General features: G+C 34.2%; 1 protein-coding gene across 2 annotated transcripts; it reads right to left on the reverse strand.

Moving 5' to 3' along the window:
• Positions 1-2,807: 2,807 nt before the first annotated feature.
• Positions 2,808-8,930, reverse strand: LOC149221332 (ABC transporter G family member 29-like). 2 transcript variants are annotated; one of them, XR_016248844.1, is made up of 7 exons: positions 8,706-8,930; positions 7,637-7,998; positions 6,683-7,537; positions 5,827-5,960; positions 5,492-5,719; positions 3,232-3,983; positions 2,808-3,037 (listed from the first exon to the last, which is right to left on the reverse strand). XR_016248844.1 is itself a non-coding variant. In XM_089382956.1 (5 exons), the coding sequence occupies exons 3-5, from the start codon at positions 6,971-6,973 to the stop codon at positions 5,593-5,595; spliced, it is 552 nt and encodes a 183-aa protein (XP_089239082.1). In that variant the 5' UTR covers positions 6,974-7,537; positions 7,637-7,998; positions 8,706-8,930; the 3' UTR covers positions 4,971-5,592. The 2 variants fall into 2 exon arrangements, 1 of the variants encoding a protein (XP_089239082.1); XM_089382956.1 differs by lacking the exons at positions 2,808-3,037; positions 3,232-3,983 and having other exon boundaries at positions 4,971-5,719.
• Between the last annotated feature and the right edge of the window lie 6,883 nt (positions 8,931-15,813).

Consider the following 15,813-nt stretch of genomic DNA (forward strand, 5'->3'; position numbering starts at 1 on the left):
TCGGACCCACGATGGTAAGAAATTACAGTTATGAAATTCAAATCCGCTACAGCCACTTGATGGGAAATTGCAAAAGTTCTTAGGATAACAGAGACATATGTGCTATTGTAAAATCAAAGCCTGTATAACATAAAACGAAAGGGAAACGATTTCAATGATTAATAAACAGTAATTGCAGCATGTGGAAATAAGAACCATTCATAACCATCGGCACTATCTATGCATGCATATTACTGAGTTGTTTAACAAGAGACACTGAAAGAAAAAAAAAATTCAAAATAATACTATGGCACTCGCCCCTCTCCTCTGTCTGATGAGGGCTTTGCTGCCTCTTTATTTATAACTAAGGATAAGCCCTTTCGGTCCTTATCTGATACAAAAAAAATCATGCTTTACAAGATGATTTAAAGCTTGAAAAGCTCAGTTACAAATAGCATGATTTATTGCTAGAATTTATTATATTTTTAACTAAGAAAGCATAGAAATTGCAGGCTAAAGGACCCCACTCCCTTGCCTGTAGATTTTTTCGGATTTTTGGAATAATTTGGAAGATTTCTCCCCCCTGAGTCACATGCTCCCGCATCAAAAGATTAAGGCTTTGAAGCACCGTCCCGAAAATTATATGAGGTTTATTCAGTGAAAAATAATGAATGAGATCTAAGCAGCCTCAACTTCTTCACAGTAAAGATTAAGGCTTTGAAGCACCCTCCCGAAAATTATATGAGGTTGATTCAGTGAAAAATACTGAATGAGATCTTAGCAGCAAGCTCTAGGTAAATTAACCTTGTATGGCCACAAGCAGTATCCTAAAACCAAACAATGATTTAGTCCTCATATAACTTACTCTGTTGATTTGTGTGTCTTCCACTGGCAAGATTCGTCTCGGGGAGATACAAGAATCTTGAGAAATCATGGAACATTTTGACTTCACAGTTCTAACTTTCTGACTTCTGGTTTCAGTCTGAGATGAAATGTGTGGTCTTCCCACATTTGCAACATGTAATGGAAGTCCTGCTGAAATTATTGTGAATGGGGTGTCTGGATTCCATATTGATCCCCATACCATGGGGATTCTACAAGTGAACAGATTGTTGACTTTTTTGAGAGGTGCAAGACAGATCCCACTACTGGAACAAGATCTTTGATGTTGGTCTACAACGTATCTATGAAAAGTAAGTTTAGGGCCAGATTTCATTTTTCATATGGTTCCATAGATCGTACATGGCCTCATGAGGAGGTAAATGAAAATATTCAATTAAATTCAACTATATACATCCATCCATACAAGTTGATATTGGGATGGGTCTAATGTGCTTTTGTTTGTTTTTGTGGGCAGGTTAAAACTAAACTGTGCCCTTAGCTGTTGAAGAAAGTGTTGATGGGATTGAACATAAAAGTGCAGAATTGCTTGGGGGAGATATACCCATATGATTCCAACTAAGTGACAATTGATCTATTAGTTGCTGCATGCAGGTTATTCATGTCAGCTGCTTGACATCCTATTTGTTCGTTCACTTTTATCTGGGGTTTTTCCCTTACCAGGTTCACCAATTGAACCTCTCTTTTTCACAACATAGATATCTATTTATATTTAATCCAATGCTACAACATTCCATTACTTAATGGATCCATACATCACATATACATCTTTAAGAAAAATATCTTTGAGAATAATGAAATCCAACTCTAAATCTAGACTTTGCTATAAAAGGGACACATCAAGTTGAGCATTTCACTCTATGGAAGCATAATTACACTGAGATCTAAGAAAGATAAAACATGGCATATATGTAGAATTATTACACTATCTGACATGGAAAGCCTCTCAAAATCTAATTAAATAGAGATTAGGAAAAAGGCCCAAGGCAGTATATGAAAAGATGAAAATCAATTAGACTATGTAATCCTAAGTCATTTATTAAAAAGTAAACTTAGAAGTATAAGGTTAATCAACAAATCCCATTTTTTTTATATCTCCAATTTCTGGTTAAACATTAAAATTAGTCATTTTCATAAAATGAGAAAAACACAATTCAAATTAAACCAAATATTTCAAAAAAACTATAAATTATTTAACAACATAAATCCTCTCCCAAACAATCCTGTCTGCAAAAATGACCTTAAAACACATTTCAAATAACCATTGTAAATTTGGTGAACCTGCCACCAAAAAATGGTAACAAAATTTAATAAATCCTTATTATAGATACAAATTGTGTAGGCCACCCATATAGGCGAAGGAGTTAAAAACTTTGAACAAACATTTCCCAAAGTCCCACTAGTTCGGCTTCACTAAAAAATCTAAAAGCTCTCTCATAAGTCTTCTTGTTGATCCCAAGACTTTGCTATAAAAGGGACACATCAAGTTGAGCATTTCACTCTATGGAAGCATAATTACACTGAGATCTAAGAAAGATGAAACATGGAATATATGTAGAATTATTACACTATTTGACATGGAAAGCCTCTCAAAATCTAATTAAATAGAGATTAGGAAAAAGGCCCAAGGCAGTATGTGAAAAGATGAAAATCAATTAGACTATGTAATCCTAAATCATTTATTAAAAAATAAACTTATAAGTACAAGGTTAATCAACAAATCCCATTTTTGTTATATCTCCAATTTCTGGTTAAACATTAAAATTAGTCATTTTCATAAAATGACAAAAACACAATTCAACTTAAACCAAATATTTCAAAAAAACTATAAATTATGTAACAACATAAATCCTCTCCCAAACAATCCTGTCTGCAAAAATGACTTTAAAACACATTTCAAATAACCATTGTAAATTTGGTGAACCTACCACCAAAAAATGGTAACAAAATTTAATAAATCCTTATTATAGATACAAATTGTACAGGCCATCCTTATAGGCGAAGGAGTTAAAAACTTTGAACAATACTTTCCCAAAGTCCCACTCGTTCGGCTTCACTAAAAAAACTAAAAGCTCTCTCATAAGTCTTCTTGTTGATCCCAGCCTGTTGCCAATGAGTGTGGCTCAAACCCGTTTTGATTGATCTTGAGAAGGAATTTCTGAAATTATGATATGGTGTTAGGGCTTGTTAATGCATCCATCAGAATACACACCACAGGACAAATACATTACTAATGAAATAAACTTAATTTGAATTTCAATTTTTCCCAATACAATACAGAGCTAATGACATTAACCATACAAAGGAACAATTATTGCTAACATATTTCAATTTTGAAATTTTTTAATTTACCTGTGACCAAAGTCCTTCACAGAAGATCAATTGAGTATAACTTGGATAGTCGAGAGAAAGAATTGTTATCTCCCCGCCAAGACTCATTTCCAGCCTTTTAATAGTGCTGCAACTTCAGCTTTGACACTGCTGTTTGAAAAAAAATAATGATTTGCTTTATACCAGTTTATGCACTTTCCATAGCTTGTTCACATTTTACTTCCAGCTCTAGCCTGCCTTCCCCAAGATGGAGAAAAGTTCAGTGTTGGTCAGGAGGATTGCAGGATTGTAAATGCCTGGAAACCCTAAAACCATATTCCTCGTCGCTTAATCAAATCACTGCAATAATGCAGATCAAGACTTACAAAGCAGGCAACCTGCAATCTGCACTGTTTTTTTTTTTTTCATAACGAAGCCATGGGTATAATACAATGAAACCTTGAAACTCTTTCAACCCCCTCTGTTGCCAGCACAACCATCCACACCATATTGATCTAGTAATTGTACAAGTCTGTCTCTGGACAGAGGCTGCAAAGGGACCAGATAATATAGATAACAAACATATGTCAGAATTTGGATGCATTGGTAACAAATATCCAATATCATTAAGAAATAAATAAAATGGAATGCACATCCAACATGAAAATGCATACCTTCGCTTGAAAATCATCAACACCAGCCTCAAAGAAGAGGTCTTTATCACATTGCAAGGTATTTGCTGTAAGTGCAAAAATGGGTGTTTTGACTCCCATTGATCTCAGTTGCCTTGTTGCCTGAAATTAAAGCAGTCATTTCGGTGATAAGAATGAACCCAAAGTTTTAGAAACTGAGATGGCTGAGATGATTAATTCAGTAGCACAGACAAAATAAAACAAAATTTCAAAATTATACGTTTTAAAGATTTAAAATTTGTATACCTCACGCCCATCCATAAGCAGGGAACATCTCTTGAGGAACGATTATTTTTTATATTGGCTAATGATTCCTTTGACAAAGAGATATTTTTGTAATTTTTGTTTCCTTTCTTGTCAAGTCAAGTTGGGAGAGCATTGTAGTTAGCTAGAATGAGTAGAGTGAATCTACTAAGAGGGTGCCTCAGGCTTTTGAGAAGCCATTGTAATCCCTTCACGACAGCGGTGTAACTTTTATATTATGTGGATAAGAAAATATTAACGGTTGTTTCAAACAACGCGGTGTAACTTTTATATTGTGTGGATAAGAAAATATTAACTGTTGTTTCAAACTACTGTGTGTTGTCCACTATATTCATGTTACTGAATTATTAGATCTAGTTATCTTCTGATATGCCATGTTTGTGGTCTTTGAGTTCACCATTCAACAACAGCAACTTGGTAGCTTGGAGTGATTGCAACAGCTAGCATTCCATAAAATGTAAAATAGAGAAAGGTGAAGAACATGGTGAATATATATCAGAAAAATTTTAGTGCAGACCACTGAAATCCTATCATGGTGTACGTGAGCAATCCATACATGGCTGTCTGAATAAGTATGTAGGGATCTCAATTAAAATATGAAACAAATAGCATATTGTGCAATTTAGATAACATATTGGTATATTTCAATCTAATGTAGTAATGTAATGTTAGTATCTATTATAATTTATCAAATATAATGTATTTTCTTCATTGAAATATTTATTATTAGAATGAAAAATAGGTGAAGTTTTAGTTGTAGGCTATCACATATATATATATATATATATATATATATATATATATATATATATATATATGGGCTAAAGAAGGTAGAAAATCATTTTAAAGTTTCGTTGAGAAGGTTTATAGTCACTAAGCTTGCATGTGATAGAGCATAGGGTAAAGCAGAGTACATTCCAGCTACCTTTTCTCTATAAAAAACAGTTCACTCCACAGCCACTATGGATTGCACTAAAGAGGAATTAGTGACTCCCAGAAATAAAGTTGCACCATACAAAGTCCCCCTGACGTTTAACAAGTCATTTTTAGTTTCTCTGCAACAGATGCAAACAAAACAGTTAATACTTATTGTTTTTAAAATTATCGAGTCCCATGGCAAGAAATATTCTGGTCATGAATTTGTTTTTTTTTATATTTAAAAGGATTTTTACATTAAAAGGTCTTAACCCAAAATTCCTCCATCAAGTTGCAATGCTTCAATTTTGGCATCACCCCTGATATATTGTTTGGAACATCTGTGGATCATGGATATATAATACTAAAATTATAAGCCATATAAACTTTCTATTTATTATCATTGCTAAGCAAATGTTTGTCGTACTTACATTTTCATTCCACACTGCCAGTAGATGGTGCCAAAAAAGAGTGCCGATATAAATGTGAAGAACAAACGGACTAAATTGTAATCTGTGCTTCACCAATATGTCTAGTGCTTCTTCCATAGACAAGCAGTAAATCGGGCCCATGTAGATTGGGCAAACTTGGTTGGAAAGTAAAGATCCATGGCACCTTGAACTTGTGTGGATAATTCTTTAACTAGCTCTATATGATACCTACAAAAAAGATAACACCATATCACTCAAATAATTGATGTAATATGATATTCATATTTCTTTGAAATCTGTTATGGGCATTATAAGAGCGTTTGATCTCGACTTACTGGAAAAGAGGAGACTTCTTATAAATTTCAACAAAATCTATCTCAAGGCGCTCCTCAGTAGCTCTAAAGCTGATTTCTAGCATCCATGTTGCAGGGTTACATTTATTAGTAATCTTTGTCACACCTTCAATAGCCTGTCCAGGACATTTCAAGTTGCTAGATTCAATGAGACTTGAATAAACTGTAAGATGCCTTAATAACATATGCTGCATTAGCAAACATTAATCATATACCTGGAAGTACTCTATGACATGGATTGAATGGCGAACTAGTGAACCGCCATATATAATTTGACCACCTTGTTTCCTCAACAGTAGTTGCAAAAAAGGAAAGAATCCTATTGTAGTTGGGATTGTTTGGGAAAGTAAGCATCATTAAATATTTGCAAGGTGTTGTTCAATAAGCATTGCTTTACACACATGATTATCAGGTTTTACCTAGGTGTCCAAATGCATTGCCCTTCAGAGTGGGCAGTGAAAATTGTTTTAAACATTGATATTGGTGGGCTTCTAAAAGATGTTCCTTTCTAGAAATTTATAGAACCATCTACTTCTTCCTACAATCCATCTTATAACCTTTTCAAAACTAGCCATTTTGCTGAAGACCTTTGATATTAAATATTTTACTCCATGGCCTTGGATTTGAAATTTAAATATAGCTCTCCGAACTCTAGATACATCACTACCAATTGGCCCCCTATGATTATTGTCAGTGGTTTGGATTTCTAGTGAAAAATATTTTTCCTTCCATGACATGTGGTCTCATGTATGCTTTCATATTTTTTTTGTGGGTGTCTGATCGCAATTTCAGATTTGGCTATATTAACAACCTGTAAGGAGTTAGAGATGTATCTTACCTCATCAAATCCTTCAAAAATATCTATACTTGGCTGATGGATAGTACAGACTACAATTCGGCCTGTGTCCACTGTATTCCTAACTGTACGCATCACGATAGCTGCAGCTCTGGCATCCAGACCAGATGTCGGCTCATCCATGAATATGATTGAAGGATTTGCAACAAGTTCTACAGCAATGGTTAGTCTCTTCTGTTGCTCAGTTGATAGACCACTCACACCAGGAAGACCCACCAATGTGTCTCTCAAGCTATCAAGCTCTACAAGCTCCATCACTTCATCCACAAGCATCTGTTAAATAGAACAATCTCAATCTTAGGAAACTCAATATTAAAAATGAAAGAAAGAAACTATATTAAAGTCCACAGGTGGTTCATAAGCGGCTCTCAACATTTCTGTTGCATCAGGAGTATATTTTTAAGATTAAAATCACCATAAATATTTACATGCTTGCTCTTGGTATCTATTTCTGGTGAAAGGCGCAAGTAAGCAGAGAACACTACTCATTCTCGCACTTTTATCTAAGGAAAGTGAATATAATTTTGCTCGCAATAATCTGAAACCCTGGCAAATGTCTCTTGTAGCTTTGGAAAACCAGAGATATGTATATGCCCCTCAATATAACCTCCCGATTTTCTTCCATAGCACATCCATGAATATGATATTCATATCTCTTTGAAATATGTTATGGGAATTATAAGAGCATTTGATCTAGACTTACTGGAAAAGAGGAGACTTCTTATAAATTTCAGCAAAATCTATCTCAAGGTGCTCCTCAGCAGCTCTAGAGCTGATTTCTAGCATCCATGTTGCAGGGTTACATTTATCAGTAATCTTTGTCACACCTTCAATAGCCTGTCCAATACATTTCAAGTTGCTAGATTCAATGAGACTTGAATAAACTGTAAGATGCCTTAATAACATATGTTGCATTAGCAAACATTAATCATATACCTGGAAGTACTCTATGACATGGATTGAATGGCGACCTAGTGGACTGCCATATATAATTGGACCACCTTGTTTCATCAGCAACAATTGCAAAAAAAGAAAGAATGCTATTGTAGTTGGGATTGTTTGGGAAAGTAAGCATCATTAAATATTTGTAGGGTGTTGTTCAGTAAGCATTGCTTTACACACATGATTATCAGGTTTTACCTAGGTGTCCAAATGCATTTCCCTTCAGAGTGGGCAGTGAAAATTGTTCTAAACATTGATATTGATGGGCTTCTAAAAGATCTTCCTTTCTAGAACGAAGCCACTGGATATGGTGCCGGAATCGAACCGTTCAGTCTCTTCAAGTAAAGACGGTATTTCTGCAGCAAAACATGACTTATTTCTTTGTAAGGGATATGCCTGAGAATCCAACAAGGAAGCTTTCCTCTAGTCACAACATTTAGCCATAAGCATTCTGAATTTGCATTTTCCCAAACCCAAGAGAATTGGATTTTCTAAACAAGTGCCTTGCAAATGTTCAATGTAATTAAATTTATTATATTTTTGTTTAAAAATTAAGGATTAAACATTGTTTTTTATTTTTATATGCATCCAGTAAATAATTATTGAATAAAAACAATAAATTGAATCTAAAGGGAAATTCCAGTCCTTTACTATACCACTGTAACAATTTTTATGTGTATTTTTCCATATAGTTTTCATACCAGCATTTTGAACCGTACATTACAATGAATCAAAATAGTTGAATTTTATCATTACTATGAGAAAAAGCAGTGATGTTCCTGTAATATCAAAGTTGCAATGTATATAATATCAATAGAGGAGATGAGTTTAATGCAAGAGCTGCAATATGCATATATATAAAACAATCTAACCGGAGAGCATAGAAATTCATGGGTTCCTCTGTCATATAGGATAATTTAGTGGAGGAATAACCAAAGGAAGACGTAGTCCAAATTATTTACACAATCAGTATGATCTTAGTTCAAAATCAGACACAAAATTATGCTAAACCCTCACAAAAACCTTGCTCTACAGCCTGAAAGAGCAGAATGTGAGCAAGCACCTGAAATGGTGAAGGACATAAAAGACCAGATTCCCAAGTTATTCCTGAGGCAACCCCGTTCTTGTGGCTAAAATTAGCCTTCGCGGTAGAGGGCCTGACACCCTGCAGATCAACCAAGAGCAGAAATAACACCCTGCAGAGCAACCAAGAGCAGAAATAATGAAACTATTGTAAAACCCTAACCGAAGAACAAATCGAATTCTTCCAATTGTCAGTGGTCACTTACTAGGGTTTACGCATTCTTGCATATGTCACTCGTCACTTACCAGGATTTACCCTCCACATTAGAACATAAATTTTCCTGTGGGGTCTTCGGATTCAGCAGGGAAGTCGTCTGCGTGATGGATTCGGGCAACGTGGGAGGAACCCTACACATCACAGTAAATTTAACTCAGATTAGACATGGGAAATTGAGCTAAAATCTAAATTAAACACCCCAGGGCATGATAAAGGCTACATCTGTAGGGCAACTGTGTGAATGAGGAAATCAAAACTCCAGCAATGCCATCACTACTGTCTGCGAAGGGTTTCGAGCGGGTAATCTCTCCAGCATGAGATAAACAGGGAGTTCAACAAGCACATGCAATCTTAATTTATTAAAATTCCAACTATAATGATCTGATCCAACGGAACAATCACTTTTAATCGTCTAACACATCAGATCAATGGTCGAAAATAGGACACGGTGGAATATAAGGGAGTTCTTCCCATAGGGAAACGCCTTAAGGCGTAAATATGATATTAGTACCAGTTAAAATCTACAGCTTAAGCAGAATATTAGGAAGTTTCATCATATAAAATAAAAGAGGTCCTTAGGGAAATAATAAATATTGAAATATCACCAAATTTTAAATTTGGAGATTTTATTGTAGAAGAAGTGGTGCTTTAAGGGAAAGAAACATTTATTTTGTAATATTATATGGTATTTAATACACTTTTACCAGAACGACACATCATATAAAATAAAAGATGGCCCCATAGGGCAAATAATAAATCTTGAAATATCCCCAAATTTTAAATTTGGAGTTTCTGTTGCCCAAGAAGTGGTGCTTAAGGGCAAGCAACATTTATTTTATAATATTATAGGATATTCAATACATCTTTACCACAAAGGCACATCATATAAAATAAAAGATGATAATAAATCTTGAAATATCACCAAATATTATGTTTGCAGTTTTTTTATTGCCCAAAAAATCATGCTTTAAGGGAAAGCAACATTTATATTATAATATTATAGGGTATTTAATATAGTTTTACAAGAAAGGCACATCATATAAAATAAAATATGGCCGAGTAGGTGAAATAATAAATCTTGAAATATCACCAAATTTTAAATTTGGAGTTTCTATTAGCCAGTGCTTAAAGGCAAGCAACATTTATTTTATAATATTATAGGATATTTAATACATCTTTATTAAAAAGGCACATCATCTAAAATAAAAGATGATAATAAATCTTGAAATATCACCAAATTTTATGTTTGGAGTTTTTAATTCCCAAAAAGTGGTGCTCTAAGGGAAGGCAACATTTATTTTATAATATTATAGGGTATTTAATATAGTGTTGCAAGAAAGGCACATCATATAAAATAATAGATGGCACCTTAGGGGAAATAATAAATCTGGAAATATCTATTTTAAATTTGGAGTTTTTATTGTGGAAAAAGTGGTGCTTTAATAATGATATTTTCATTTAGGAAAAGTCATTTTAGGAAAAAAAAATATAATATTAATTTAAAAATATAAATTAATATTATAAAATATTATAACCATCAATTGTAATTTAATTATCTTTAGTTAAGTAGTATTTTTAATTATATAGATAGAAGTTTATTTTAGAATATGATTCTTAATATAATATAATATTAAAATATTATATTATAGCATAAACTTAAGAATTATATTTTTATTTAAAAAATATAATTTTTTAATGGAGGCTTATGTGATATCTATAGAAAAAATGAGATGTAAAAATGAAATTATTTGATCTTATATAATTTATTGTATGTTTAATTGACATATAATAGTTAAAATAAAAATGTATTAATAAAAAAAAGTTGTTAGTCATAAGTAAACTATTCCAAAATTTATTTTAAATAACATAGTTTTATATCAAGTTTATATAAAGACAATTAAACTAATTTAAACTATTAGAGCTAAGATTCATGTGGAGTGATTATATAAATAGGTGTTTGTTTTAGAATATGATTTATAACATAATATAATATTATATTATAAACCATATTATATTAATAAGGTGTTATTTTCATTAATATAAAATAAATGAGAGTTGTATTTTTTTATTTTTTTTTAAGCTTGGTAGGACTACATGTTGATCATGTCCAATATATCATCCACATAATTGAACCAGTACTTCACATCAAGGAGTGCCTTAACACAACATGGACAATAAGAATTATATTATGAAACAAATTATTATTAAAATAAAAATATATAAAATATGATAATAATTAATTGCAATTTAATTATATTTAAACCTGTAGTATTTTTAATTACATTGATAGTTGTTTATTTTGGAATATAATTTATAATTTAATATAATATTAAAATATTATATTATAGTAAAAATTAAGAATTATATATATATATATATATATATATATATATATATATATATATATATATATATACACTATTCTGGTGCCTTACTTATCTAATAGTGGGGAAAGAAATTCAGGTGATTATACATGTCACGCCCACGAGCTGAGCTTGTGTGACGAGCGATGGAAGGATGAGGAAATCTCGGTTAAAGGCGAAGAGCTAGCATCTACGATGAGCGGTTGCTTTCTGTTAAACGCGCTCCGGCAAACGTGCGACGACGAGTTGTAATGATGAGTTGCGACAAGCCATTGGGAGAGTCGAAAAATCAAAAAATCAAAAAATTGAATAAGTATGGAAAAGCATGCAATGAGTTTTCTAAGGTGTCAAAAAACCAACAAGTCTGTGGACTGACATGAGGAGTGAATAGTTGGGAAAATTGATGCGACTCTTGGAATTACTAGGTGAATTGTAACCTTAACTCCTTGGAGGATGAGTATATATTATTGATGAGTTGGAGGAGAAAGGCATCATCTTCAAGCATTCCAAGTGAGTTCTAACATAAGAGGACAAGCAGAGGAGAAGGAGAATAAAGGAGGCAAAGATGTAGGTAGACCGAGGGATGAAACACCCAAAACGACGATAGAAACCTGAGGTGTAGGTTTTAGTGAATTTCGGTGTGGACGAGCTGCAGGTGGGCGACCCTCCCTATGAGCGAGTTGGCCTAGGCACACCTACTCGGCAGGTTGAACGAGTCGAATGGTGAATGACCTGAATGAGTTGAACGGTCCGAACGAGTTGAACGAGTCAAATGGTTTGAACGAGCTGAACGAGCCGAACGGCCTGAACGAGCTGAATGAGTCGAACGGCCTGAATGAGCTGAACGAATCGAACAGTGAACGAGCTAAATGATCCGAATGGGTTGAATGAGTTGAACGAGCCGAATGGTGAACAAGTTGAACGAGTCGAATGGTGAACGAGTTGAACAGGTTGAACGACTTGAATGAGTCAAACGATGAATGAGCTGAATGAGCAAACGGTGCATGAGTTGAACGAGCGAACGGTGCACGAGCTAAATGAGCAAACAATGACACAAGTTGAATGAGCAAACGGTGCACGATTTGAACAAGTTGAACAAAGCAAGGTGAGGCTGAACGAAAGTTGACCCAGGGGTGGGTGACCGTGAACAGACAGGCCAAGTTGGAATTTGGCAGTTTTGTCAAGGTGAACCTGGCGTTTCTGGCAAAGACCAATGTTGTAAACATACTTGTAAATTTGTATTATTGTTATCATTTAGGAAACCTCTAAACAGGGAGTTGCCCCTCCCACTAAAAGAATTTTTATCTGTTGTGCATATTTATATGATGATGATGATGATGATGATGATAAATGCTATTTCTGTGGTGTAAGAATGATGAATTCTTATTAGATTGCGTAGCCTGTACTCAATAGTATTGGTCAAAAGAAATTGGATAGCGGTGTCGCACCTGCCTATGTGCGGTTGAAAGACTACTGCGAGGATATGGGCATGACAGGTGGTATCATAGGAAAAATACAACAACAGAGTTATAGTTGGGATCAAAAACCTTTGGACGAAGATGTAATTTATTGTCTATATAGATCACAAAGGAAGCTGATGGTAGATCAAGCAGGAGAACCTCAAGTTATGACAAGAGAATCCAACAAGGACGTCGAATCAGTTCTCATGGATAGAGTCATGGATAGGATTGATGAAATGGTTCTGATATAGCTTCGATGAAAGTTGAATATGCCGAACACCGGGATATGGTAGCGAGGTTGCAAGTAGAGCACACGAAGTTGAAGGAAGACTGTGAAGACCTCAAAATATGATATGAGTATATGAAATGGTTGTATACACAAATAGAGAAAGAAGTCAAAGAGATTGGAGTTGCGAAAGACTAGGGTATGGCATAAATCCTAAAATTGCAGAAAGATATTACTCATGCATGAAATGAGATAGCTGTTTTGAATAAAGTAGTGGGGTAAATTTCCAGTGGAGGATTTGCTCATGTGAAAGTCAAGGAACATCAATCCTATGATCAGACAAGAGGTGCAAAAGATCTTGTCAATTTCCTATGGTATATGGAGTAATACTTGGAGCGTTTGGGAATGTATTATGATGAGGCTAAAGTGAAGGTAGTTGCTCAATTCTTGACGAAGGATGCTAAGATGTGGGGGAGAAGAAAGATGGACCAGATTTCCAATGGTGATGCTGAGGAGATCACTTCATGGGATGATATGAAGAAAGCTTTGCAAGGCCATTTTAGTCCACAAGATGACACTTTGGATGCAAGGACAAGGATAAAGTATATGAAGGAAACAAGAAGTCTACAGGCTTATCAATGGGAATTTTCAAGTACAATCTTGGAATTACCTGACATGGCGGAGAAGGAAAATGTGTTTAACTTCATTATGGGTTTGAAACCTTGGGCATGAAATGAGGTGAAGAGGCAGAATATCAAGACACTTGAAGAAGCTTTTGCAGCAGTTGATCACTTAGCAGAGCACTATGATGAAGGAACCGAAGAACGGAAGAAGAATACTAAGATGCTGAAAGAAAAATATACAAAGGAGGAGCCTTCAAGATCGAATGACAAGTTGAAGATGAAGAAACTGTTGAAGTGTTGAATTTGTGAAGAACCACACATGGTGAAGAATTTTATTTCAAGACTTAAAGTGGTAGTAGTAGCACAATCTGATACGAATGAAAATAAAGAAGAAACTTCCGTTGGGTTTATTCATATTTTAGGAGCTGCAGTAGCTACGGAAGAAATCTCACGATGAGGCCCTCAGAGAAATTGGAGTATGTGTAGATGAAGATTTCGGAAGGCAATGTTCTCACAATGGTGGATAATGGTGCAACTCATAACTTCATGAGTGAGGATACTACAAGGAGGATTGGACTGAATTTTTTACCAGTTCAAGCACAGTTGAAACAAGTAAACTCTCCACTTGATTCAGTGACTAGTGTAGCTAACAAGATCAATGTATGCATAGGTGAATGGGTTGTGAAGGTTGATTTCACAGTTGTATAGATAGATGATTATGAAGCTATACTTGGAATAGAATTTATGAAGCAGTTTGAAGCTATGATAGTGTCTCACATGAAGAAGTTGTATATTTATGACAGATGTGAGAGTGATCCTATTGGTGTGCCAACCATAGGGACTACAATAGCCGATTGTAAGATGACAACTATGGATGTGAAGGAAGTCAGGCAAGATGAGGAGGTATATAAGAGGTTGTATTGTAAGGAGGAAAAGCTTATGAAGAAATCATAGGTGATTATAGTGTTTTCTCATAGTATCTTAGATCTATCAAGCAGACTAGAGGCAATGGAGAAAGATGAGTATGCTAGGCTCAAGATTCAGACAAAGAGTCAGGAAGCATACTTGAAGAGATTAGAGGTGGAAGATCCTGATAGATGGATTGAGATAATATGCGAGGAAGAGGGAGATCCTTTGGTCTCCACTTCCTCCCCCTCCTCTTAGACTAACATGGGGATGAGGCTCATTGTTAGTTGCTCATGGTTGTGAGTCTCCAACATTTTGAGCATACATCTGGGGACTTTGTCATACACTCTAGGCTACTTCCTAACAACACTCATTCCATCTAGGATTTCAATGTGTCTTCCAAAGGTATGACATATCTTACTAATGCATATACCAAACCCTAGAAACCATTAAAACAATTATAGATCTACAAAGCGTCTAGTATGCTTTCAAAATACACATGTTAGACTTCTTACTAGTGATTCATACAAATCCTAGATTTCATAGAGAATCAATCAAAGTCAATCACAACTTAGTCATTAACCTAACCAACTTCTACTAGGGTTAGTTTTTCCCCTAGATTTTCAATCAACCATCAAACAGTCACTAACATGACCAACTACCACTAGGGTTAGTTTTCAAACCCTTTATTTCCAAGCAATAATCACACTTAACCAAAAATTCAAATTTCAACAATCTCTTTACAAACCTCAAATCAACATATTTCAAAAAATTTACGTTGACTAAGGTTTAACTCCAAAACCTTAGAATTCCAAAATCTCAACAATCATTAAATGCATAGATCTCATATTTTTACATTTTACACTAGACAATGTCATTACCATGATTTAACTTCAAAACATTAGATTTTCATTTTCAACTATCATTAATGGATTTTGGATTGTTATTTCACACATAATAGACAATTTTAGCTTCACTAGGGTTTAACTATAACACCCTAGATTTTCCAGATATCATCATCCTAGAATCTCAAACAACGAATTCTATTAAATCCTAAGACTCATGACCATCAATGACTAGGTCAACGCATATCTAGTAATTCATAAGCATACATAATAATATCATATGTCCAACAACATTAATACATCTTGACCTAGACCAACCTAGGATTTCAACCAAAAGGACATATATATATATATATATATATATATATATATATATATATATATATATATATATATATATATATATATATATATATATATATATATATATATATATGTATGTATGTAT

The sequence above is a fragment of the Pinus tabuliformis genome, chromosome Q (genome assembly GCF_031772625.1).
Source record: "Pinus tabuliformis cultivar Carrire ecotype Pingquan chromosome Q, CPIR1, whole genome shotgun sequence".
NCBI classification, from domain to species: Eukaryota; Viridiplantae; Streptophyta; class Pinopsida; order Pinales; family Pinaceae; genus Pinus; species Pinus tabuliformis.

Coding starts and splice junctions, on each gene's coding strand:
- LOC149221332 (XM_089382956.1), bottom strand. CDS start 6,973: ATGCTTGTGGATGAAGTGATGGAGCTTGTAGAGCTTGATAGCTTGAGA. Junction 5,961..6,682: donor TTTTTGAAGGATTTGATGAG/GTAAGATACATC, acceptor TGTCCTGGACAG/GCTATTGAAGGTGTGACAAA. Junction 5,720..5,826: donor AAGAAGTCTCCTCTTTTCCA/GTAAGTCGAGAT, acceptor TCTTTTTTGTAG/GTATCATATAGAGCTAGTTA.